This window comes from Prunus avium, chromosome 1 (genome assembly GCF_965620075.1).
Source record: "Prunus avium chromosome 1, drPruAviu1.hap1.1, whole genome shotgun sequence".
NCBI lineage: Eukaryota > Viridiplantae > Streptophyta > Magnoliopsida > Rosales > Rosaceae > Prunus > Prunus avium.
This window is the reverse complement of record NC_142284.1, coordinates 57,290,779-57,314,884: the sequence shown is the minus strand read 5'-3', so window position 1 is coordinate 57,314,884 and position 24,106 is coordinate 57,290,779. Positions and strand designations below refer to the sequence as shown.

At 36.5% G+C, this 24,106-nt stretch overlaps 2 protein-coding genes and 2 pseudogenes across 4 annotated transcripts; 2 read left to right on the top strand and 2 right to left on the bottom strand.

Annotated features, from left to right (window-relative positions):
* The first annotated feature begins 2,810 nt into the window (after positions 1 to 2,810).
* On the top strand, positions 2,811 to 5,691 carry LOC110751982 (putative disease resistance protein RGA1; annotated as a pseudogene).
* Positions 5,692 to 6,070: 379 nt separating this feature from the next.
* On the bottom strand, positions 6,071 to 6,907 carry LOC148298069 (uncharacterized). Its single transcript, XM_088249651.1, has one exon. It carries the CDS (start codon positions 6,905 to 6,907, stop codon positions 6,071 to 6,073), a length of 837 nt encoding a protein of 278 aa, XP_088105777.1.
* Positions 6,908 to 7,046: 139 nt separating this feature from the next.
* Positions 7,047 to 13,094, bottom strand: LOC110751991 (putative disease resistance protein RGA3; annotated as a pseudogene). Its single transcript, XR_015826100.1, has 8 exons — positions 11,556 to 13,094; positions 11,401 to 11,454; positions 10,949 to 11,104; positions 9,959 to 10,465; positions 9,120 to 9,677; positions 8,702 to 8,816; positions 8,433 to 8,512; positions 7,047 to 7,310 (listed from the first exon to the last, which is right to left on the bottom strand). The product of XR_015826100.1 is annotated as a putative disease resistance protein RGA3 (transcript).
* A 7,362-nt stretch (positions 13,095 to 20,456) lies between these two features.
* Positions 20,457 to 24,064, top strand: LOC110751964 (uncharacterized). Of its 2 annotated transcripts, none has more exons than XM_021952537.2 (6): positions 20,457 to 21,111; positions 21,739 to 21,832; positions 21,971 to 22,134; positions 23,295 to 23,322; positions 23,485 to 23,593; positions 23,801 to 24,064. In XM_021952537.2, exons 1-6 carry the CDS (start codon positions 20,812 to 20,814, stop codon positions 23,880 to 23,882), a joined length of 777 nt encoding a protein of 258 aa, XP_021808229.1. In that variant the 5' UTR covers positions 20,457 to 20,811; the 3' UTR covers positions 23,883 to 24,064. The 2 variants fall into 2 exon arrangements, with proteins under 2 accessions (XP_021808229.1, XP_021808230.1); XM_021952538.2 differs by having other exon boundaries at positions 20,461 to 21,111; positions 21,974 to 22,134.
* The last annotated feature ends 42 nt before the right edge of the window (positions 24,065 to 24,106 follow it).

Below are 24,106 nucleotides of genomic sequence, written 5' to 3'. Positions count from 1 at the left end.
CTTGAGGAACTGGTGAATTTGGGTTTGCAATTTACCTAGAAGGTGTGTTTTGTTGTTCCTCTAGAAGGTGTCTTTTCTTTGCCATCGGTAACTTTGATTTGGTGTGTGTTCTTAAGCTAGAAAAGTCTTCGTTAACCTTGCCTTCAACAACTAATTCATAGAAGAAGAGGTAACTTGTTTTGAACGTGAAGAAACAAGTTGAACAATTCGTTGGCAATCTCAAACCTATTCAAGCTGCGCGCGCTTGGGGATGCAGAGCAAATGCAAGCAACCAAGGCACTACAACTTATTGCAACTTGTTCCACTATACTTGAAATTAACCTCTCTTTTTTTGTTGAAATTAATTTAATGGATCTTCAAAATCAAATAGACAAAACTAAGTTTGAAATGTTTAGGGCCGTTTGATAACCATTTCAATTTTCAATTTTCAGTTTTCATTTGTAAAAACTAAAAACTGAAAACTTGTTTGGTACTAATTTCAGTTTCATAAAAAGTGAAAAGTGAACTGAACATAAGTTGTTTGGTAACTGATTTCTTAATGGGGTTTCTTTTCTTTGCTCTAAATATACTTCACGAGGCCCATTAGTCTCTTGGACATGGAACTTAGTGCAACAAGCCTTTGGTCCAATATCCATTTTTTAATTTCCTGCAGCATTGGTCTCATTTTTTGTGCTTGGGCATGGTCCTGGAAATTGCCCAATGAACTATTGGCTTCTTTGAGTTCCTAATGATTCAGGATTTCCATCTTCTCATCCCCTGGCTTCTGACGTTTAAGGGAAAGAGGAAAAAAAAAAATACACTTCAATAAGTGTGAAGAGAAAAAGTATTGACACATTGTTAAAATTCCATTCGAGACCAATGAATCATAAGGAGTATTTTCAGTGATGACTGACTGTTAGCCATCGAATAAGAAAAGGAAAACCAAAGCTTTATAATTTATTGATTATTACTAAACCACTTAAGTTTCCTTCTTCTAAGAAATTAAATGAGTATAATATGGTCAATTTATATTTTTCCTATTGAAAAAATATATAATTATATGATTTTTTTTTTTTTTATTAAGTAAGGGGGCAAAGCCCCAAGAAACAGACTACATAAATTAAATGAGTATAATATGGTCAATTTATATTTTTCCTATTAAAAAAATATAATTATATGATTTTTTTTTAATTGAAGGACATCCATGCTTAAATTTTTTAGTTCAATAATATGTTTTTGAATGCATACATTTGTACTGAGAGTGGTAGTAATCTATATATATAAAGCAAAAGGCAGAGAATGGTGTAACATTAAAAATACCATAAATACCCCTGGTTAATGTAAATATTAAAATTTGAAATTATTAATTAAATGAGGATAATATGGCCAATTTATATTTTTCCTATTAAAAAAATAAAAATAAAAATAAAATCAGATAATTGGTCCTATTTTTATAAAACATAACTACCCATTTTATCTTTTCTTAATTCTTAAAAAAAAAAAAAAAAAAAAACCAATTGGCACTATTAAGCTACTATTAATTTTTTATCTACTGGTGTATTGATCATTTGCAAATCTTCCTTTGTGTCATTAATTCGTGCAATGTACTCTGAGGAACTACGTACTTTAGTAGTTTTTGAATCGTCCACTGAAATAGTTGCTACCCATCGAGTTATTTTCTTCCCCATTTTTCGAAAGCCACATGTATGTTGGTTAAATCATATGTGAATGGTTAAGATGTGTTGAAATGCATCTGACTGATCACTTTGTGTAAATGTCCTACGCGGGTTTTATATATACAATATTTAACATATTAATATATATAACATATACGTTAAAAAAAATTGGAGGCACAAAAAACTAACATAGAACCAAAATTAGAGAAATGGAAAAGCATTTGTGGATCTACGACAATCAATTACAATTCACTTTCTGAAAACGAATTCATAAATCACTTTCCGAAATTTCATATGTAATTACCTTGATCCTTGATTTTAATACTTAGAATTAGTAAATAAATCCTCATAGTCAATTGAACTAAATTTAAGTAATACGCATCATACCTCCATCTAGAGGCGGACAAAAAAATTGTTGTCACCGGTAAACAAAGGCGGCTTTATTTTAGTGATTGGCGTGGAGTTGGAAATTCGGATACATTATATAAATGGCTTGGTTGCTTTTCTTTTGGTGGACCAGTTGACTTTACTCGCTATAGAAACGGGCTAGAAGAAGGGTGAAAGCACAAGGCAAAAATCTGGTGACATACAGTTTCAGTTTTATTAATATTGATTTTTTTATGAAAAAATGTACAAAGCTCAACTCAAACAACTAAACGAAGTGAATTGATCTGGAGATAATTATTTATTATTTATTTTGTTACATTAAAAGGGATCGTTAACCTAAGATTTCCCATATCTCTCTAGAGAACAGTAAACATAAACTTGATTTAAAAGTTGGCATAACCAAATAAGAAAAGTAAGTATAATATACTAGCCACTCTTTGGCCATGGTTGCCTTGTTGGAGATTTATGCACTACCTCTTGGTAATGCTTCAACAAGTTTATATAAAAAAAACTCGATCAATTATTAAGCTAGTTTACATCATCCACGCCTCAACAAGTCGTTAATCTTGTCTTGTATGGTAAGGTCAAGAAAGACAGTCTGGCACACTCACCAGCCCCAGATTAGATATCGCTTTTCTAATATAGTGTCAATTTGTCACTTTAAAATTGACCTGGAGTTTGCCTTGAAGACTTACACAGCATATAAACTGGGCAGAAGAAAGGGAACACCACAACACAAACAATCATCCTGCAATAAGTTCTTCTTCATAAACACTGCTGTCAACCATTTTCTAAAGCTCAAAATAATGGCTGATGCGCTCATTTCCATGCTGCTGGAACGGTTGGCCTCGACAACTTATGAATACATAGAAGGAGAGCTGAAACATGTTTTGAACGTTAAGGAAGATGTTGAGAAATTCACTGGGACTCTGGAAGTTATTCAAGCCGTGCTTGAGGATGCAGAGCAAAGGCAAGTGATGGAGGCAAGTGTCAAAATCTGGTTGGATAAGCTGAAAGATATATCCTACGAGATGGTGGATGTGCTGGATGAGTGGAACACAGACATTCTCAAACAACAAGTTGAGAAGCAAGAAAGAGAAGGTGATCCAAATGCTCTTGTTACAAAGAAGAAGGTACGTTTCTCTAGTTTCTCCCGTTGCTTTTGTTTTGGCAAAGTCAGTCGGCTGATTCTTCGCCGTGACATTGCTCTGAAAATAAAAGATCTGAATGATAAGTTAACTGAGATTTATGAGGAAAGAAAAAAGTACCAGTTCCTACGCAAAGAATTAGGCATTCAACAACCTCAAAAACCTCAACGACCTCAAACTGCATCTTATGTCAATATGTCTGAGATATTTGGTCGTGAAAAGGAACAGAATATTTTGATAACAAAGTTGTTGGGTGATAGTAGTGAAGAAGAAAAGGGGCTCCTTATCATCCCTATTGTAGGGATGGGAGGCGTGGGAAAGACAACTCTGACCCAACTAGCCTATAATGATGACCGAGTCAAAACCCATTTTGATATGAGGCAATGGGTTTGTGTTTCAGACCCTTTTGATGAGATTAAGATTGCCAAAGCCATTATTGGTAAAGACGCCCCAAATTCAAATGAGTTGAATGAGGTGTTGCGATGTATGTCTGAATTTATCCATGACAAAAGTTTTCTCCTTGTCCTGGATGATGTATGGACCGATGATCCTAAAAAGTGGGAACAATTAAAGGTACCATTAATCCAAAGTGGTGCTGAAGGCAGCAGAATATTGGTGACCACAAGAAAACATGAGGTTGCTAAAATGATGAGAGCAACAAGAAACATGATCAATCTGGGAGGGTTGAGTGATGAATATTGTTTGTCAATCTTCAATCACATGGCCTTTTTGGATAGGGTTGTAGATGAGTCTAAGGCTTTTGATGATATTAGTAAGAAAATTGTAAGGAAGTGTAAGGGTTTGCCTCTTGCTGCAAAGACTTTAGGTAGTCTCATGCAGAATAAGAGAACAATGAGAGAATGGAAAGAGGTTTTGAATAGTAAGATATGGGATCTAGAGAAGGTCGAGCAAGATGTTTTCCAACCCCTGTTCCTAAGTTATTATGATTTGGACCCCACAATTAAATGTTGCCTTTTATATTGTGCTACTTTTCCTAAAGATTACATGTTTCAACGAGATGATTTGATTAAACTTTGGATGGCACAAGACTATGTTATTTCGAAAGGGAATAAAGAAAAGGGAACAACGGGTGATGCAGTTTTTGACAACTTAGTGGCCCGATCATTTTTCCAGGATTTTGATGAAGATCCTGACACTGGTACAATTACAAGTTGCAAAATGCATGATATTGTGCATGACTTTGTGCAATTTCTCACCAAGAATGAGTGTTTGATTATCGATCATGGTGAGGAAACTACCAACGAATCAAAGGTATTGGGTGATAAGGTTCGCCATTTGACCTTGAGATATGTTCCTAAAGGTCCACTTGTTATCTCATCCTACAATTGCAAAAAGCTTCGCACGCTCACAACTTTCGATTCAGGAATTACTACAATAGATCCAAATTTAATTTTACAATTGAAATGTCTTAGGACATTAAATTTGAGTGGTAATTCCATCAAAGAACTCCCAGAGGAGATTGGTGAATTGATACATTTGAGGAATATTGATTTGTCTTACAATGAAGATTTGGAGAAATTACCTGACACTATTTGTGGTTTGTACAATTTGTCTACCTTATCCCTTTATAATTGCTATAAACTTGAAACACTGCCTAAAAACATGGGAAACTTGATTAACTTAAAGCATCTTTATGTTGAGGAGTGTGAAGCTCTGGAGTTCTTGCCCAAAGGGATAAGGAGATTAACAAGTTTGCAAACACTAGATGTGTGTCGGTGTGGCGGCAACAACAATGAAGCATTTCAAATTGGGGATCTGAGAAAGTTGAACCTTGAGGGAAGTCTCACAATACAATTTGTGGGGGATGCGACAGATAAGAGCGAGGTTGAGAAAGCACAATTGTGGGACAAAAAGCTATTTCATCTCAACGTTGATTTTGAAAGGCAGAGGAACAGTAGTAGTAGTGTAGAAATACTGAATGCCTTACAACCGCACCCAGATTTGGAATCTTTACAGATTTGGGATCATAATGGCACCACATGGCCCAATTGGATGCAGTCTTTACACAATTTGAGAATCCTTACTCTTAGTAATGGGACACAGTGTGAACTTTGGCCTCTTGGGAAATTGGAGTACCTTGAAAGACTGACCCTATTCGGGATGGATGGAGTGAGAAAGGTCGGTGCTGAATTTTTGGGATTAGAAGATCAAACCTCATTCAAAATCATATCACCACCCCTGATATTATTCCCAAAATTGAAACGACTCTACTTTTCCGAAATGTGGTTTTGGGAAGAGTGGGAAGGCGTGGAAGAGTGGACGAAAGAGGATTCTGAAATTACAATCATGCCATGCCTTTCTGAGTTAACAATTTACCGCTGCAAATTGCTAAAAGCACTGCCAGACTTCGTCTTCAAAACACCACTGCAGACTCTTCGCATCCCTGGATCTGTGAGACTTTTAGAGCGTTACCAAGAAGGCAATGGAGAGTGGGCCAAGATTTCTGCTACAACCCAAACATCCGCATTTCCTCCAGGTAATTGAGCTCTAGCAATCTCTTATTTACATACATATGTATCAATTCCAACTATGATCTTATTTGTTTCCTTCAAAATCTTCAGAAGATGGTGACTCGCTAGGCACATTTATGGTAACATCTGTCTCGGCGGCATATATATAATCTTGAGATGAGTATGAAAGGTACTTTGATCATCTTCTTTAAAAGGTACTTTCCTTTTTAATTTTCTACTAAAAGTAAAACTAATTGTTCGCATTCCTGTTGGGCAGTTGTAGTGCTTTGATGTTTGTTTTGTTAAATCTCTCTGGAGTTAATTTTCAATTAGCTAGTATTAATAAATTAATTTACTTGTTATGCCACACCTTCTTCGCTTAATTGGAAATCAACTCCCAACTTTTCAACTAAAGCTCACCTTCTTCGCTTTCGCTTTCACTTTCATAATCTGACTGACTAAAAATTAGAAACGGAGTATTGAGGTTTTTCTTATTCACAAATTGTGCCTTATTAACCTCACTCACATCTTGCACTGACTTCAAGTTATATATCCAAATCTCTCGAAGCTGATCCAAGTTTCCCAAATCCCCTAACTTGATCAAGCCTTTATTCTCGTCAACATCATCGTAGAGACTTAAGCCGTTAAGTGTTTCCAGATTTTTTAGTCTTCCAATCTCTTTTGGTACTTTTAGACTATTGCAATCCCAAAGATAAAGGTGCTTTAAGTTAATCAACTTTCTTATTGTCACTGGTAGTGTTTCAAGTGCAATGCAATCCGAGAGTACCAACGTTTGCAGATTGTATAAATTACCCACAGTATCGGGTAATTCTTCCAATTCATCATTGCCAGATAAATCGAGATCCCGCAAATGTATTAGTACCCCGATCTCTTTAGAAACATCTGTTATCGAGTTGTGACTCAAATCTAATGTCCTAAGGCATTTCAATTGTAAAACTAAATCTGAGCTTAATGCAGAAAGTCTCAACCCAGAAGCTAGAAGAGTACGTAATCTATTGCAACTGTAAATTGAAACAGGAAATGATCTATCTGAGATGGACGTTAAACACAAATGACGAACTTTATCATTCAATACCTTGTTTCTCTCATTGCCACACCCAACCTCCATAACAATACATTCATGTTTTGTCAGAAACTGTACAAAATCGTGCACAATATCATGCATTTTGCAGCTTTTAATATTGTCGTCTGCATCTTTATCAAAATCTTGAAAGAAAGACCGCATTACTAAGTTATCAAAATAGCTTTGACCTATTAGTGTTTCTTTTTCACTAGCAAAGGTGCCCGCGCGATACTGCGGGTTTTAAAACCGTTTGAAATGTGTACAAAGTTATGAAAATATGTAGCAAGTTTAAGTTACAAAATAAAGACTAATAACGTGTTTTATATGTTGCTTGTCATCTTAAAATATTGATCATATTTTATTAAACCAAGCAGCAATCAAAATATCAACAGTTGAGCTGCTCCTTGTTCAAAAGAGTTTGGACATGTCTTTACATATATGCCACTGGTGGGGGAAGGGGATTTTTCTGCCTTGATGTCTGTTGAAATTAGATCCATCTCTTGTTTGCTCTACTGCAGAAGTGGTTTCTGTTCTTTCTTTCTTGTCTTTTGCAGGAGTTTTAACTCTGTTGGTACAAATTCGGTAATGGCAGGTGTTAGTGTAGATAAATGGAAAATTTGAGTGAAGGCAATAACTATTATCACAGAATTAAGTTAAAAAATCAACAGGGCAAACAACAGTTTAGATACATCAAGCATTCTATTAATCTGATGGACAAAGGTATAAGCTCAGTTTATTTAATCAATTGATAACAAATTTAGAACTGTGACAATTTATTAAATAGGTATAAGGGAATTAAGACAAAACACCCAAGCTCTAATAGAATCAAATCAAGGGGTGTTGATTCTGTTGCTACAAATTTGGAAAATGGTAGGTCTTAGTGTGGACAAATGGGAAAATTTTAGCGAAGACAATGACTATTATTATAGAATGAAGGCAAAAAAATCAATTGCATAAACCACAATTTAAATACGCCAAGCATTGTACGAATCTGGTGGACAAAAGTATAATTTCAGTCATTGCACAAATTATTAAATACCTATAACAGAATGAAACCAAAAGATCCAAACTTTAATAGAATCAAATCAAATACCCATAATAGAATCAAATCCTTCGCAAGTTTGTTGTACATAAGCAGAGATAATCTATAGACACCTATGGTCAAAACTAATACATGTAATATTGCCATTTATAGGTTAAGTTAATATAATGAAGAAGTAAGCTGATGTAGTACGAAAATAAACTGTATTGCCATTTATGTCCCAACACCTACAAATCTTAGTAGAATAACACTTGGTTCCACTTGAAATTTGTAGCACAATAGCTACAACTCAAGAAATATAAAATGACGTAATTAGCCTATATGGTAGATCGCAGAATTAACGATAAGAGCTGATCAATAAGACCTGTGTTAATGGTGAGAAATTAATGTTCAAGCAAATACATAGGTTAAAATCAAGTTTGTAACAAATTATTAAAAATGGTATAATAGCAGTTGGCTATGAACAAATTTAAAAGAAAATTCCAAAAAAAAGGATGAAATACCAAACTTTCAGTCAAATCAAGAAACACAAATAAAACATTTTGGACAAAAATTTAACTACTTTGAGCATAATATTCAAGGACAATAAGTGAACAAAAAGTTTCGAACAAAAACAGGAAAAATTAAAAAAAAACATTTTTCAACCTTGTCTAGCCTGCAAAGAACCTCCTTCTACTCACAGCCTCTTCTTGACTCTCTTGTACACTGTTAACATCTTGCAAAAACTGAAAAGGCACAAAAAGAAAATAAATGAATATCACCACAACCTCAACTAAAAACACCAAATGAACTAATGCTTTCTAATTGAACACATTGTAGTCCATAAAACCCAAGAAAAATGTCAAGTTATGACCAGATAAATCCTGCATATTTTCCTTATGACAGAATAGTAGGAAATAAAACAATCACTTTACCTATGGAAGCATTTTGTGGAAGGCATTGAAATGAATGGGGTCTAAATCACACAGAGTTCTATCAATATCAAATAGCACTGCTTCAAGTGGAGCAAGTCCAGAGAGTGAACTTTTGCTGGTTCCAGAGACACATCAGAGAAGGAAAAAAAAAAGGCAATGAGGCATTAGTAAAACAAAAGAATGAAACCAAAAAAATACAAATGTAACATTTGCACCACCTGTTTCTCTGTAATTGATCTTTCACATTTTCATTGCTCAATTCGTACGCAACATGAGATGATACCAAACATATATATACTTTTGAATAGTTGCGATAATTTATTTAACTACTTTGGGCATAATATTCAGGGAGAATGAGTGAACAAAAAGGGTCTAACAAAAACAGGAGAAATAAAATAAAATAAAAACCATTTTCAACCTTGCCTAGCCTGCAAAGAACCACCTTCTACTCACAGCCTCCTCTTAACGCTCTCATACACTACTACCATCTTGCAAAAACTGAAAATCCACAAAATGAAAATCATCACAATCTCAGCTAAAAACATCAAATGAACACATTGTACTCCATCGTTTAACCCAATAAAAAGGCTACATAATGCGTAACCGCTATTTCTTAATCTGGGCTCTCCATATACATATATTTCACAAATTTAAGCAAGAGAAAAGAACTGTAAATCTGTTTGAAACTGAAAAGAAAAGAAAACAAATCATCCCTGCATATAAGAATAAGAAAAGAAACAGTGCAACAAAACGGAGTACATTCTATGAGCAAACAACATAGATCAAACTATATTAGATGACGTACAGAGATAAATATACTCATCCATCAAATAGCTGTCATGCAATAAGAAACGATGGCTATTGTTCTTACAGACTTTATGTTCCCTGTAGAACGTATTTCAAGCCGAAATGTGGCAAAGAATTTTAATGCAATTCCTCCAGATGTCACTTGTGGAGTACCATAGTATACACCAACCTTGCAAAATGAACGAATGATGCCATTAGTTTCTGGAAGTGAAAGAATTGTCATTAGGGGAAAATAACTAATAAAGAAACCTGAGGGAACACTCAAAATCATATGCATCTGAAAAATTAATGACTCAAATTCAGCTGCTTAGACCTAGGCACTCAAATCTCAATTACTGCAACGGACCCAAGTATGGGTCATCATAAATATCTGAAAACTTTAAGGCTCAAAGTCAGCTGCTAAGATATAGGCAGTCAATCTTAATCGTTTCAATGAATCCCAGTACATACCATCCATTCAGCTGCTAAGGTTTCACATCCAGCTTTCTCATAATGCACATTGAATTTGGGCTTCCATTCCCAAAAGCAACTACTTACTGGCGCACCCAATTCGCCTTTGGATTCATCTGGTAGACCAGGAATCAAAACTTTAGTTACTGGTTCCCCTGTTTCTGAAATACTTTCATCCTCTTCCTCTCCAATTATGTAGCCATCAGAGCTTCCACTTGACAAAATTGGATCAACATGTTTGAAGTTTTCACTGGTGTTTAATGACCTAAAACCTCCTTGGTGATTTAGTTGCTTCAAGAAAGGCTGATCTAAATTGTAACAGCTCAAAAACTTCCTTCTCCCATCAAATTTAGCACCAAAAATTCAGTTTTTTTTTTCTTTCTAAAACCTGGGAGACTGAATTGATGTGAACTTGAGATTTTCACAATCAATTTCCACCTTTAATTAACAGCATTACAGCATGGTGCAGAACTGTATGAGAGTACTTCCATACCCACAAACTGAATTCTGCAATGATCAATCAAAACAATGATTCAACAACAATTTGATTTTACCCTTTATTGCATGAGACTAATTGAGAAAATGAACAAGTATAATTTGCAAATCACATGTTGTATGTAGCTTTCATGATTCCAACTTTTCCCCAACACAAAAAAAGAAAAAGAAAAAAGAAGCACAAACTGATATGAAGAGAAGTTAATATCAATTACCAATCTTGAACTTCAGTTAACACCCAAAAACTGGTTAAGATATTTATTATAACTTGAGAAAAAAGACTAAACAAAATTAGCAACCAGTAGCTTTCCTGCACAACTCTAAAAGAAACACACAGATTTATGGCAAAAGAAGAACTAATTTCTCAAATATATTAGTTGACTTTAACATGAGAGCAAAAGATGCATAGTAAAATTGAATCTAGTTGGATTTAATTCTTTGTAAGTGAAGTTATCATAATTAAATTGAAATAATATAATAAAGAGAGTTGCTCACCATTTGGTCAACCAGTACACACTGTAAACCACTGTATTGATCATCCGATCCGATAAGTTTTGGTCGCCATATTCTACAGACTCGAACTTTGATCTTCTTGTTAAATTGGAATGGTTCCAAACCACGAATGTGAACGAAACTCATTGTATTATAAAGCTGAAAATAAAATATATTTTTTGTTAGTATAAAAAGGTATGCAGGTATTTATCAAAAGTGACAGTAAAAATCTAGAAATGTTTAACTATGAATAGATCAAAGTTGAAACCTGATAAGTACAAACAGAAAAAAAAAATCAGCCACACAGAAAATCTATAACCACACGCAAACAGAAATTCTATAACATCTATTAGAATTATAATTCTGATCTGGAGTCATTAAAAAAGAAAAAAGAAAAAAAGAAGGAGTCTATAACCACACGCAAAAAGAAAATCAGCCACACAGACATCAATTACCAGATTGATGAGCAGACTGGGGGTTCTCATATTGATTACTCCAGATTTTCCTACCTGTAACACCAAACCAAACTCAATTTCTGATTTACTTCTCAATTTTCGACATGACAAATGAATAAATAAACCTAGAAAACCAAAAGAACGTTAAAACCAACCTTTTTTTTACGAAACCTAGAAATCCCTTTGAGCTAAACCCGTGCGAGGAGAAGAAGGATGAAGCGCAGCTGGAATGGCAACACTCGAACGCAACATCTGAGAGGAAAACCGATGAGATAAAGACCAAAAGGGCGGCTGGATTCGCAGCGCGCCTCCCCAAACGAAAATCGACGGCCCCCCACGCATGCAGAACAGTGAACTCTGATCTTCCATGGCTGCCCCAAACCAGCCCAACCAGCTGGTTCGAAATGGACTGGAAATCTCTGAGCGAACGAAACGTTCGCTAGGGAGGAGATGCGAATGGGAAGGGGCAAAAAGGGAAGAGGAGAAAAGGTTTAGTGGAGGGCATTTTCGGCAATTCACTGTGCTGAAGTAAAATGAGGGGCATTCTCGTAATTTCACTGTGCTTAAGAACAGTGTTTAGTTGAATTGCCGTTTAGTATATATATAATTTTCTCCTTCTGTACTAAGATAGTTATTTGACATCCACACTGAATCAAATTCAACTTTTTGAACTTATAATCTTTTGAAAAAGTGGCACAATATAAAAGACAACGTCTAACTGCCGGAGCCAACTCATAATAACTTAGGAATAGGGATCGAAAAACCTGTTGTTCAATCTCTTTTAAATCCATATCTTATTATCCAAAACATCTAGCCATTCTTGTCTGTTTTTCTTATATCGCATAAGACTAGCTAAAGTCATTGCAGCAAGAGTCAAACCATTGCACTTTTTAACAATTTTGCTCCCAATAACTTCAAGCTGATCATCTCGTTCTCTATCAAAGAAAGCAATTTTATTGAATAATTGCAAACAATCTTGATCACTCAAGATGTTCAAATGGATTACGTGATCAGCGGTTGCTCCCATCACAGCAGCAACCGTCTCTTTTCGTGTGGTCACCAATATAGCACTATTTTGTAAAGCTCCCATTAATGGTTCCCAATTATCAATATGGTTGGATTCCACACATCATCTAGAACAAGGAATAACTTTTTACCACACTAATATATTCATTTATACATTCCAACAAAGGTTGCAAACTAGTTGAATTAATTCGATTATCATCTTTATTTAGAGCTTGAGCAATGGCTTTGGCAATCTTGATCTCTTCAAAAGGGTCTGACACACAAACCCATATTCTAGTGTCAAAATGAGTTTTTATATTTTCATCATCATTATAGACTAACTGGGCAAATGCAGTTTTTCCTAATCCTCCCATTCCCACAATGGGGATCACAACAAATGGGCTCTTCCCTTGTTGACTGCTCTCGCTTAACAACATGCTTATTAATCTTTTTTTCTCCTCTTCACGACCAATTATACTAGACACTTCGACAAAAGAAGAAGTTTCAACCCGTTCAAGTTTCTCAGTGGCTCTAATTGTGTGCTCATGAAAGTTATAATTTTGTTTTAAATTGGTTATCTCAGTTAACTTTTCATGTGTTTCTTTTATTCTCTTAGCAATGTCATGACGCCTAACTACTTTATCAATTGGACCACAACCACAACAAAAGCTAGGGGAGGAAATGAAGAGGCATACCTTCTTCCTTTTTGTAAGGGCATCTTTCTCTTCTTTCTCAATTTGGTGCTTGAGAATTTCAGTGTTCCACTCGTCCAACAGATCGTTAATGTCGTACGACACATCTTCCAGACTCCGCCCAGTTTCTGACGCTGGCCTCCTTCACCTGCCTCTCCTCTGCATCCTAGAGCACAGCTTGAATAGCATTGAAATGGAAGATGAGATTTTCAACTTCTCGGTCAACATTCACGACCAGCCTCACCTCTTCTTCTCTCTGTTTACGTGTGATGGAAGCCAACTGCTCTAGGACCACGGAAACAAGTGCTTCAGCTATTGATGGTGGAAATACAACAGGGAAAATACGCCAAGTGCAGATGAACAACTGGGAAATATGATTAAAGCAGAGCACAGATCTCGAAAGCTAATGGCAAGAGAGACTCAAAAGAATAATTGTTGGTGAAGTAAGAAGCCTCACCGGCACCAGATTTTATAGCAAGGTTTTCGAACGTTGTACTAAAGTTGCTTGGTTTTGCTTTAATCCAGTAGAGCGGGCATTACTTTTTGGCAAAAACAGTGTTTTCCTATAACGGCACATAATTAACCTTATCCTCAGCAATGCAATGAGTGTTCTTGGCCATTAGCTTTTTTTGGCTTTACCCAAAAAGATGAGCTAAAGTGGCTTCAATATTGCCCCACTGTAACGGCATCATTTTACTCTTCTTGTTTGTATAACTGATCTGGGACTTCTGTTGGAAATCAAATCATACTCTGTGCAAATGGTGGGGTTCATGCCTGTTTTTGGCTCACCCTTTAATCTTGTGTATCATTTATAACCCACATGGTATTATTATGTGCAACGGTAAAACACCGTGCATGGTATTATTATTTTCATAAAATATCAGCTAGTAAGCTAGTTGCTACTATTGTTTTTGACCGACATGGTACTACCGTCACATGCAATAATATTTTTCTAAAACCAACTACAAAGAGAAGTTACTGTAATTGAAATAGCACAATGGAAGGTGGTTTATTGATCTTTGTTCTTTTTTCTTTTTGTTAGTTGTGTAAGACAAACTCAAGACCCAAACTAGATGAACTGTATACCTGAGGGTGTAATTTTTTTTATTTCATATTGGCTCTTATTCAATATAACTCCTTAAACCAGGAAACACAGTTGAGTATAATCCGGATCCAACTTAAAAAGCTTCTAAAATAAATTTATATTTATAGTCTTTTTAGTTAAGATTTAGTTTTGAAATTAGAGTATGACTGGAGGAGATGCTATTAAAACTTATGTGCAACTACCTATTAGCTTAGTGGCATGTAGTGTGATCAAGGTTAGCATACTAGTTATTGAAACCCTAGTCGGCCGAAGATATGTATTTTTCAAAAAAAACACTTTCAATTTATGTATAATTGTAAAAGTATAGTAAAATACACATTTTTAAAAATTAAAAAAAAAACCAAACAAACTATATACACATATGTTTACAGATGTATGAATAACATAGGTAAAATTCACATATTTTTCACCTATTATTGAAAACACTTTGTTTGCGCTAAATCTAGACAGGTAGTATGTAGGCCAACTTAAAGATGAGGTGGATGTTGAGGGTGAGGACCCTCAGTATGTAAGAGCAATCGGTAAATAAATGGACATGCATACAGAAGACAAATGTACGTGGTTCACCCGAATAATGGGCTACGTCCACAGAGAAGTATGTTCTCATTATAATAATGTGTGTATACATTGTACATAGGGTTAGACCCAAGGGGAAGAGGAAGAATACCGAAGGCCGAAGGCAGATGCCGAAGGCTGATGGCCGAAGGCAGATGCCGAAGGCTGATGGCCGAAGGCAGATGCCGAAGGCTGATGGCCGAAGGCAGATGATCTGGCTGATGGCCGATGATTCGTGGGCTTGTAAATGGGCTCATGAGTAAGCCCATGAGGCCCTAGTAGCCTGCCCAACCTCTTTCTTCCTCCCCCTCTCCCTTGAAGGAGAGGGGTCTTCTTTTATAGGGAAGGGAGAGTCCCCTTCTCTTGTGTTTTGTCGATGTGGGACTCCCTTTCCTTTGCTTGGATTAGCTTGGAAATGCTTGGCCAAATATTGTACAAACACACTTTAAATTTTTAAATAATTAATATAAAATACTCTATAGTGGCCAAACTTTCACCATATTTATTGTTGGCACTAAAACTGAACAGATAGAGATGAGTGCAACTTACAAGTAGTGAGGACGATCTAGCAGATCGATTGAATGATAGATGCAGATTCTTCTTGTCCTTGGATGCAGATCCTGAATAGAAGAGAGTTGAGACTCGTGAGGTCTATGGAACCGGTGTGGAACCAGCCTAAGACCCTCCGATGCCAAAGTAAATTTGTTTCTAAGAGCTCTTGTTGTTGACCATATAAAAGTATAAAAGTCAAGCTGAAAAGTCTTGCCCTTGTAGTGGAGGGGCCTATTTATAGAGGGCATTTCATATGCTCTTAGTACTTAATTTCGATGTGGGACTCATGGGAGGGCCCTATGAGGTTGACACGAGTCCTTAGATACTTCGGGCGGGTGCTTCAAGGTTGATTCTGCAAAATCGGTAAGGGATACCGATTGTAGGCTGTGTTGGGCCTGTAGCGATCTTTTGCTGCTTTGAGACAATATCATTGGTAACCGATGCCGATTGTTCGGAGCCTTTGGGCATTTGGGGAGTTTAAGCGATCCACGTGTCAATGGATGAGTGGAGGATCAGATATGGTACAAACATTTATAAATTAAAAAAATCGTATATTACTAATTATAATTAAAAAAATCGTATATTACTAATTATAATTAAAATCGTATCTCAAATAGAACGTAGAACATATTAGATCAATGCAGGGCTGCACATTATTACCGAAAACCCGACCGAACCGCCCGAACCAGACCGTTTAAGGTGGTTTGGTTCGGTTTTTAAGCTGTAAAATTGAAGAACCAGTAAAAAAAACCGCCCGAACCGCCCCTGAATCGGGTTGGACCGGTTTTAATTGTCCAAAAACCGGACCGAACCGCATATTTAAATTATATTATTAAAATAATAAGTATTACACGTGTCAAGTTATGATTGGTGGAGTTTTAGCCGGTTTCGCTGCTCTTGCTACACCAGATCGAGCGAAACCCTAAGTTTTAACTTCGTTCGATTTTTTCATTCCGCCTCCTCCCTTCTCTTCTCTCAGACTCCCTCTCGAGTCTCACCTCTGCCTCTCACAATCACTCTCACCTCTGCCCGTGAAACTCATCCAGATTCATCAAACAATCTCTCTCAGTCACTCTCTCTGTCTCAGCCGCTCTTTCTCAGTCACTCACTCTCTCTCTCTCTGTCTCACCCGCTCTCTCTCTTTCTCTTTACAGATTTTTCTCACCCGATCTCTCTGTCACTCTCTCTCTGTCACCCGCTCTCTCTGAGTCTCTCTCGCTCTCTCTCTCAGTTTGAGGTATATGTGTAAACCCTAAAAATTTAGGGATTTGACAATTTTTTGTTAATTATATTTATCTAATCTGACTCTTGTGATTTTTGGTGGACATAATTGATTTTGGGAGCATAGGAAACGATTGGCTTGCTCTAGGTAATTTCTCTGATCTGACTCTGTTTTTGTTTGATTTATTTTTGGTGTTGTTGTAATTTATGGTAATATGTAGGATTATAGAATTGATTTTGGGACATAAATTATTGTAATTTCTGGTGTCCTTGTTATTCAGATTCAGCTGAATCAGCTCTTTCTTAGATTGGGCTTTGCTTTTCGCGTTCATAGATCTGCATGCACATCATGTTGAATCTGTAAATCCTTGCCTTCTTGCTATATTGTTGCATTCCTAAAAGGACACAAATTAATGTGCAAACAACCAATTAAAAATACCCGCAAGTGCACGAATCTATCGAAGTATAGATTATGTAAGTACGGGGTCGATCCCACGAAGAACTTGTCGGTTTCCTATAAGTTCTAATTCGAGTACAAAGAGAACACTTAATTAACACACCACAAATGCACAAATGAAAGAGGGAAACTAGAAATGAGTAAAGAAGTGTAAAAGAAATGAAACAACACAAGAAAACTAAAGAAAAACACAAACATCATTTTTTATCACCCTTTTATCACCTGTGAACAGTACCATGAACAGTGAAAATAAACAGTGCGACCGGTCGTGAACAGTGATTGGCGACCGGTCGTATGAACAGGGCGACCGGTCGTTTTAGTACAGAGTCGAAACTCTGTTTTTCAGTTTCGACCTCTGTCCAGTTTTTGACTTATAACTTTCCAACCGTTTGTCCAAAATTCACGTTCTTTATACGGTTTGATTCAGCACACAAAAACGAAGAACACAACGAGGACCAAAAGTCCAAAACAGTTACGAAAATAAACAGAATTCAGTAAACAAGACACACAACGTATCAAACACACAACTCACACACACATTGGGGGGGGGGAGGGGGGGTTTTGGTTTGGTTCAAGTGACCTATTTCTATTGCATGAAAGTAAATGGACCTTGAAATTAAATGAGAATGGCAGAGATGAATTATCAAAAAGTGGAATCAAAATGTAACAAACACTAGGGTTTCGGAATCCACCCTAAACAATTCTACCCATGTTCATGGATACTCAAGTCATGAACTCTAAACGTATTGATGAAGATGTTCGCAATCAAGACCATGGGTCGTGGCTCAAGACGCATTGATTCTCTCTAATATACGTAAAGTGCATGGTTCGTGCTACAATACTTGTGCCCTCCCCATAACCGAACCTAGGTATGGTTCGTACTTCGATTCAATTACAAGGAAAACCCATTAAGTTCAAAGAGAATATGAACATCACAAGAATCCTAATAGCATGGTGTTTACATTAGGTATTCAAGAAACCAATTCACATGGATGGTTCTTACTCCATCCATTTATTGCTTAGGAAAACATGAAGATACAGATAATCCCAACAACCTCAAGAAGCATGCTTTCAAAGGTAATCAATCAAGGAAAACACACATCAAGGATAGATTAATTTGGTGAATTGGAATTCATCAATTGTTGTCAAGAAACCAATTCACATGATGCTCACTTAAACAAGTTCAATCATTTGTTGCTAATTAGAAATTATGTTCTTGGTTATCTTACACAACTTCTCAACTTTAGCTACATGCATACAACCTAAGGTGATTAAGCAAAGGAAGTAAACACATATCATAAGATTCAATTAGTGAATGGGGTTCATCAACAACATCTAGAAATTCATACACTCAAAGCATCAAAACAATAAGGTATTCATGTTTAGGGCTTCAACCTAAGCCCTAGCTATGGAGTTTAGTTCCTCATACTTATTTCAAATACAAACTCAAAACAAAACTAGAAAGAAGTTACAGATTTTGTGAACATGGGAGCTCAAGGTCTTCAATGGTGGAAATCTCTTCCACTTCTTGCTTTGTTGCCCTTGTCTTCCTCCTTGAGCTCCCTAGCTCCAAGCTTCATCTCCAGCTCTAAAATCTCTGCAAATTGTGGAATGATTCTGATTGCAATGGCTGATGCTCTTTGCACTCCTTTTGCTTCCCTCTCTCCTCCTTTCCAGCTTTTACTTTTAGTATTCTAATGCAAAGTCTTCACCCATTGTCTTCTTGTCCCCTTGCAAATGATGAAGCCTTGTCCTCACAAAGATGCCAAATGCTTCAGAAAATATCTCATCTACTAAGGTAAATTCTTGTTACCAAGTGTTATGGTAACAAGAATAATCAAGATGACACAATGGGGGTAAAAGCTGGCCAATTCCGGATTTCCAGAGCTGTGGTAACATGCTGGATTGGTTGGATAGGCAATACTTGTCCAATGGAGCTCAAATTTGGATATGTTGTAGTTAACATCCATTGGAACAAGTCTCATGAAGATCATGACCTCATCCGAGCACCAGAGCATGTTGATCCCAGGCCAAGAAGTTGACCTACGAAAATGAACAAAAATAAAGTTTATAACCAATAATGCACTTTTAGCTCATTTTCATTCCAACCAAGGTAAAATCTAAGAAAACACAAAAAGGAAGTAAAAAGCTATAAAATGTCAAGAACTAACTCAAAATAGTGGGTGAATAACATGAAAAATCATGTGTAAAAATGAACCGAACATATATCCCTGTTGGATTTTGATCTTGGATTATCATTGTAGAAAATTTTAATTGTTTGAAAGATTTTTATATTTTTTCCCAAATTAATCTGTTCCACAAATGCAAAAACCCCCTTTTATTTTTGTTTTCTCTGTAATTGAATAATAGCACATGCATGTTGCATATCTGTTTCTCTATTTTGGTATTGCTATGAGCTAGGATCTGGACTATATTGAAACGGTTTTTTCTCTTTTCGTCTCTCACTAGATTTTGTTACTTAAAAAAAAAAGGTTATGATTTGTTGATAGTTAAGGATGAAAAGGTTGTGATTTGGTCATGCAATTTTGTTTTTTTAATTGTGGGTGAGATCTGTATCCAGCAGGTCATCACTTTACCCTGCTTCAAATACTAATTTGTTGAAATCCAATTGTTATTTGAACAAAAGACCCTAATTTTCCAAGCAGACTTTTTATTATTATTTAGCTTTCTGTTAATCCATTTTTTTCATTCATATTTTACTTGTTTAATTTTTTGTTTTAAATGTCTATTTTATTTTGGATACAGGGATGCAAGCCATCTCCAATGGAAATTGCAGGCACTCCAACAAATATGAGTGCATGTTCCTCTATTCAACAAAGCCCACAATCCTTAGCTTTCCCAAGTCCTTTAAATATGCAAAATTAAACAACCTGGAAAAACGTAAGGAACCCTAAAATTTGAATTGGCCTGGAAATCTGACTAAAAAAGAAGAATGGGCCTGGAAATCTGACCCAAAAAGGAGAATGGGCCTCGAAATCTTACCAAAAAAGGAGAATGGGCCTGGAAAACTTTAAAAAAAAACAGCTTTAATTGTTGCTTTTTGTTGGGCCTCGGCAGACATCCAAACCGAACCAAACCGGCCCGCCTAATTCGGGTTTCGATTTAACTCGAAAATGGGCTTAAGAAACAGGTGTGCAGTTTGCCATTTGGGCCTGCCAACATGGCCCGATTCGGTGTACGGTTTGGGCCCATAACCGATCCGACCCGACCCGTGTGCAGCCCTAGATCAATGAGTTGATCATTCTCTATTAGGGTACATATTAATCATAATCTATTGATATTGTGACATACATCACATGGCTATATTTGATTAGAGTTGGGTTAACCTAGTACAGCAAGAGAGATAGATAACTTAAGGAATAGAAAACCTCAAAAACCAAAGAATAATAATATAATTGAGAAAACAAACAAACGGTTCCGTCATTCTGGGTAAGTGGGAGATATTCTTTTCCACGGAACCAAACAGCCCAACAGTGTATGTTAGAATTTAGTCCTTCTTCCCTTCCAAAATCCAATCCCACCCGCAACCCAACCATCCAAATCCAAATTCAATCATAACACTAATTAAACCACTTTTATTATTAAAACAAAAACACAACCCAACAAAACAAAAATAAAAAAACACCATTAATCAATCTCATGTTGTTGCATTTCAGCAACAACATCAGCAGAAGCAGAAGCAGAAGAAAACCCACCCCAATAATTCTTCTCTTCGAAAAAACCCTCAATCCTTCTCAGGCCTTCTTCGTCGGCGATCGCATAACAAACTTCAAGGCTTTCGGAGCTTGCTTTCTGTTCTGGGGATGGAGGTCGAGGTCTCCGGTTCGAATCCCTCGGCCGATGCGAAATTGAGGAGAGCGGATTCGCAGAAGGATAAGCTCCGCGTGAAGCGGAAAACTCTGCAGGCTGTTCTCGAGCAGTGCCAGAGAGCCCTCGAGTCGCTCGATACCACTGGGGGTGCTGACGGCGACAGCGATGGAGATGATAACGGTGAGGATGAAGACGATGATGATGATAACAGTTCTCGTGGTGCTGTCGATGACGATGAGCGCCAGCAAGGCCGCAGATCGACGAGTTCGCGTCCTGACTGCGAAGCCGACGAGGTATGGATTGGGGTTCCGTGTGGGGTTTGAGCTCAATTTTAGGGTTCGATTTTGATTGAATTCTGGTGTTTTGGGGATTTTGGAACTTTTTGATTGAATACTGGAAAATGTTAAATTTTGGTTAAATGATTGAGATTGGGATTAAGGGTTTTTTAAAAGACGCTATTCTCCTAAATGTTTAAGCAAAGAGCAATTGAGCTGTTAAGGGTTTAATCAATAATTAATGGTGAATCGTGTACTTTATTAGTATGATTAATGGCAATTGTTGAGCTTGACAATTGTGTGGAGTGTTGCTTTTAAGGTTAAAGGATTAAGCTTTTTATATGATCAACACAATTGCTTCGACTAGCTCAGTAAAACCATATAATGCCTAACCAATATGTTCTCTGGTTTCTTTGTGGCGGTAGACTGATTCCCCTAAGCTCACAGCATAATGTCTTTTTGTAGGAATAAAAATTTCAGATTTCACTTCTGATGGTACCTTGAGTCTAATCCCAAGTGAAACCTTATATTGCTGACTTTGCTTTTTCGATTGAATTGTAATGATGAATAAAGGGGAGACACTGTACTACTTGTTATCAAAGCTTTCCATATTCTAACTCACAAGTCATTTGCATTTGGATGCAGTTATGCAATCTTCTAAAATCTAGAGTTGAATGTCCCGACTTCCTTGAAAAGCTAGAATGCGCGCAAGCATCATCAGTTTCCCAAAATATGGCTGGTATGCATCTGAATATGGTCAGAATGAAATTTTATAACCATGTGATATGTCTTCTGCATTATGAAGATTAGACTTTTTAGACTTCTTCTTGACTATGTTCTCTATATGGTGCCGTGCTAAACTATTCTTGTATGGCAGCAGAAGAAGGTAGTTCTTGGGATTTGGTTAATGAGAATGATCTATGGGAAGATGAGGATAGCGACTTGGGTGAAGAAGACTATGTTCTTGTTAGGCAAGAAGATATAGTAGAGGGTATTGCATGCTTTATGGCTGCATACCTGTTATCCCTTAAACAGACTAAGGTACCCTGAAACTCTGCTCAACATAATTTTATTAGACTTCATTTGATTTTATACTACCACAACTATGATCGACGCATATATAGAAACTTACCCCAACATGACTGTCTACCAGAATATTGTGTTTAGCCATATCCAGTTACTTTTCTACAAACCAAATGAACAAAACAAAAACAGGTCTATCCTGCTTGGTGGATTTTTGTGATGCAGTATGTTATGGTTAAACATGAATTATGCCAATTGAAAAGTTTGGCCCTACTATTGGTGCTAGTTTCATCCTATTCTAATATTTAGCGATAACCTGCATGGCCAATACGTGGGCATGTAGTACGTTCATATCCTTTTGTATTACTGGTCTTCCTTTTGTTATGAGAGCACCTATGCATTAGCCTTGTTTCTTGTATCTTATTACTCATACATGGCACTCTCAATGTAGCATTATTCTCTATGTTACATGGATGTGTTGCTAATACATAGGCTAGCTTCTTGTACTTTACAATTAATAGGTTCCACTCTTAATCTGTCTCTTATACATATGTTTTTAATTTGATCTTTTCTGGTCATTCGTATTACTCATCATCTTAGCATTCCCATTCTTATCATTTGTCTTCTTAATGTTCTCATCTCTGTTAGGAGGGTATGTTGCTCTTGCTTTTGCTTTAAAGCCCAACATCATCCTGCAAAGAATTGTTTTTTTCCCTGATAGGAGTCCCATAAAATAATAGTTTGCTTAGTGAGAGTTCTTTAGAACTTTTGTTTTTAGTCTATTTTGGTATTCTTTTATAAGGTAGGTATTTGATGTATGACCTAATGATCATGACAGACCTTAAGAGATCAGGCTTTCACTGCATTCATAGTTTACCATCTTCTCTCGCTCCCAGTATTTACATCTATCATTAACTGCGCAGAGCAATGCAAGTAGATTAAGAGGTGGAACCATTGAATTTATTGTGATGAACCATTACACATTAGCACTAGTGTTGGCATTTTTAACATGTCTAGTTGACATGTGGACAATTTCTTTCTATGATTGTCAAACAATTTGAACAGATTGTGCATATGCGGCCTTTCTTGTTGTTTGAGCATGGTTTATACACCAAATTGGATTATGTAGTAGATATGATGTATTGACTCTTTTTAATTGATTGCTGTGTGATTTTCAGGAATTGACCCCTAATCAACTTCAGGATGGTGAGTCTGATACTTGTTTTTATGTTGCTTCCTAAGTTTGAAGAGAAATTGAAAAATTCTCTTAACTTCAAATCTGTTCTGTGTGCATTTTGTGCTTTATTTGACCAAGTTTGTTTCCCACATTTTAGGAATGGAATCTTACATTTCCTATTTCTTATGTAGCCCTTAGCAAAACATTCTCAGTGAGAAAGAAGAAGGGAAAACTTCGAAAGGCTTGGGATGGAAGCAAAGTCATTTATAATGTAGCATCATGGGGGGCAACCGCCATCGGGTAGTTTACTTAAATCTAATGTTACCTAATCTGATGGTTTTAAAGTTTCCCGCCATCATTGTGCAGCGTGTCTTTGATCACTAACGTAATCTAGTCATGTTGCTTGCCGAATTTATAATTAGAATTCATGTATACATCAATCATTGTCTCAGTCTTAATTTACATTTATACTGTACTTCGACCTCTAATGTTTTTCATTATTCACAGGATATACCAAAACCCTGTAATAATAAGGGCCGCCACGAAAGCCTTCTGGACATCTTGTCAAGTTATATCAAAGCTTCTCTAATTTGTGTGTGCTGCTGGGGATAGGGTTATTAGTGCTCAGACTTTGCTTGTTGTATTTGGTGCTTTGAACTGCTGACTCTGCTTCGTCCGTGTTCCCAAAATTCTGTAACATTACTGCAATTCTTTTCCTGCTACAGATGGCTTGATTCCTTGATCAAATTTAATCTTGTAAATATTTTCTTCTGGTTGGAGAGTGCAATTCAAATTTATGTAACATAGCATCGA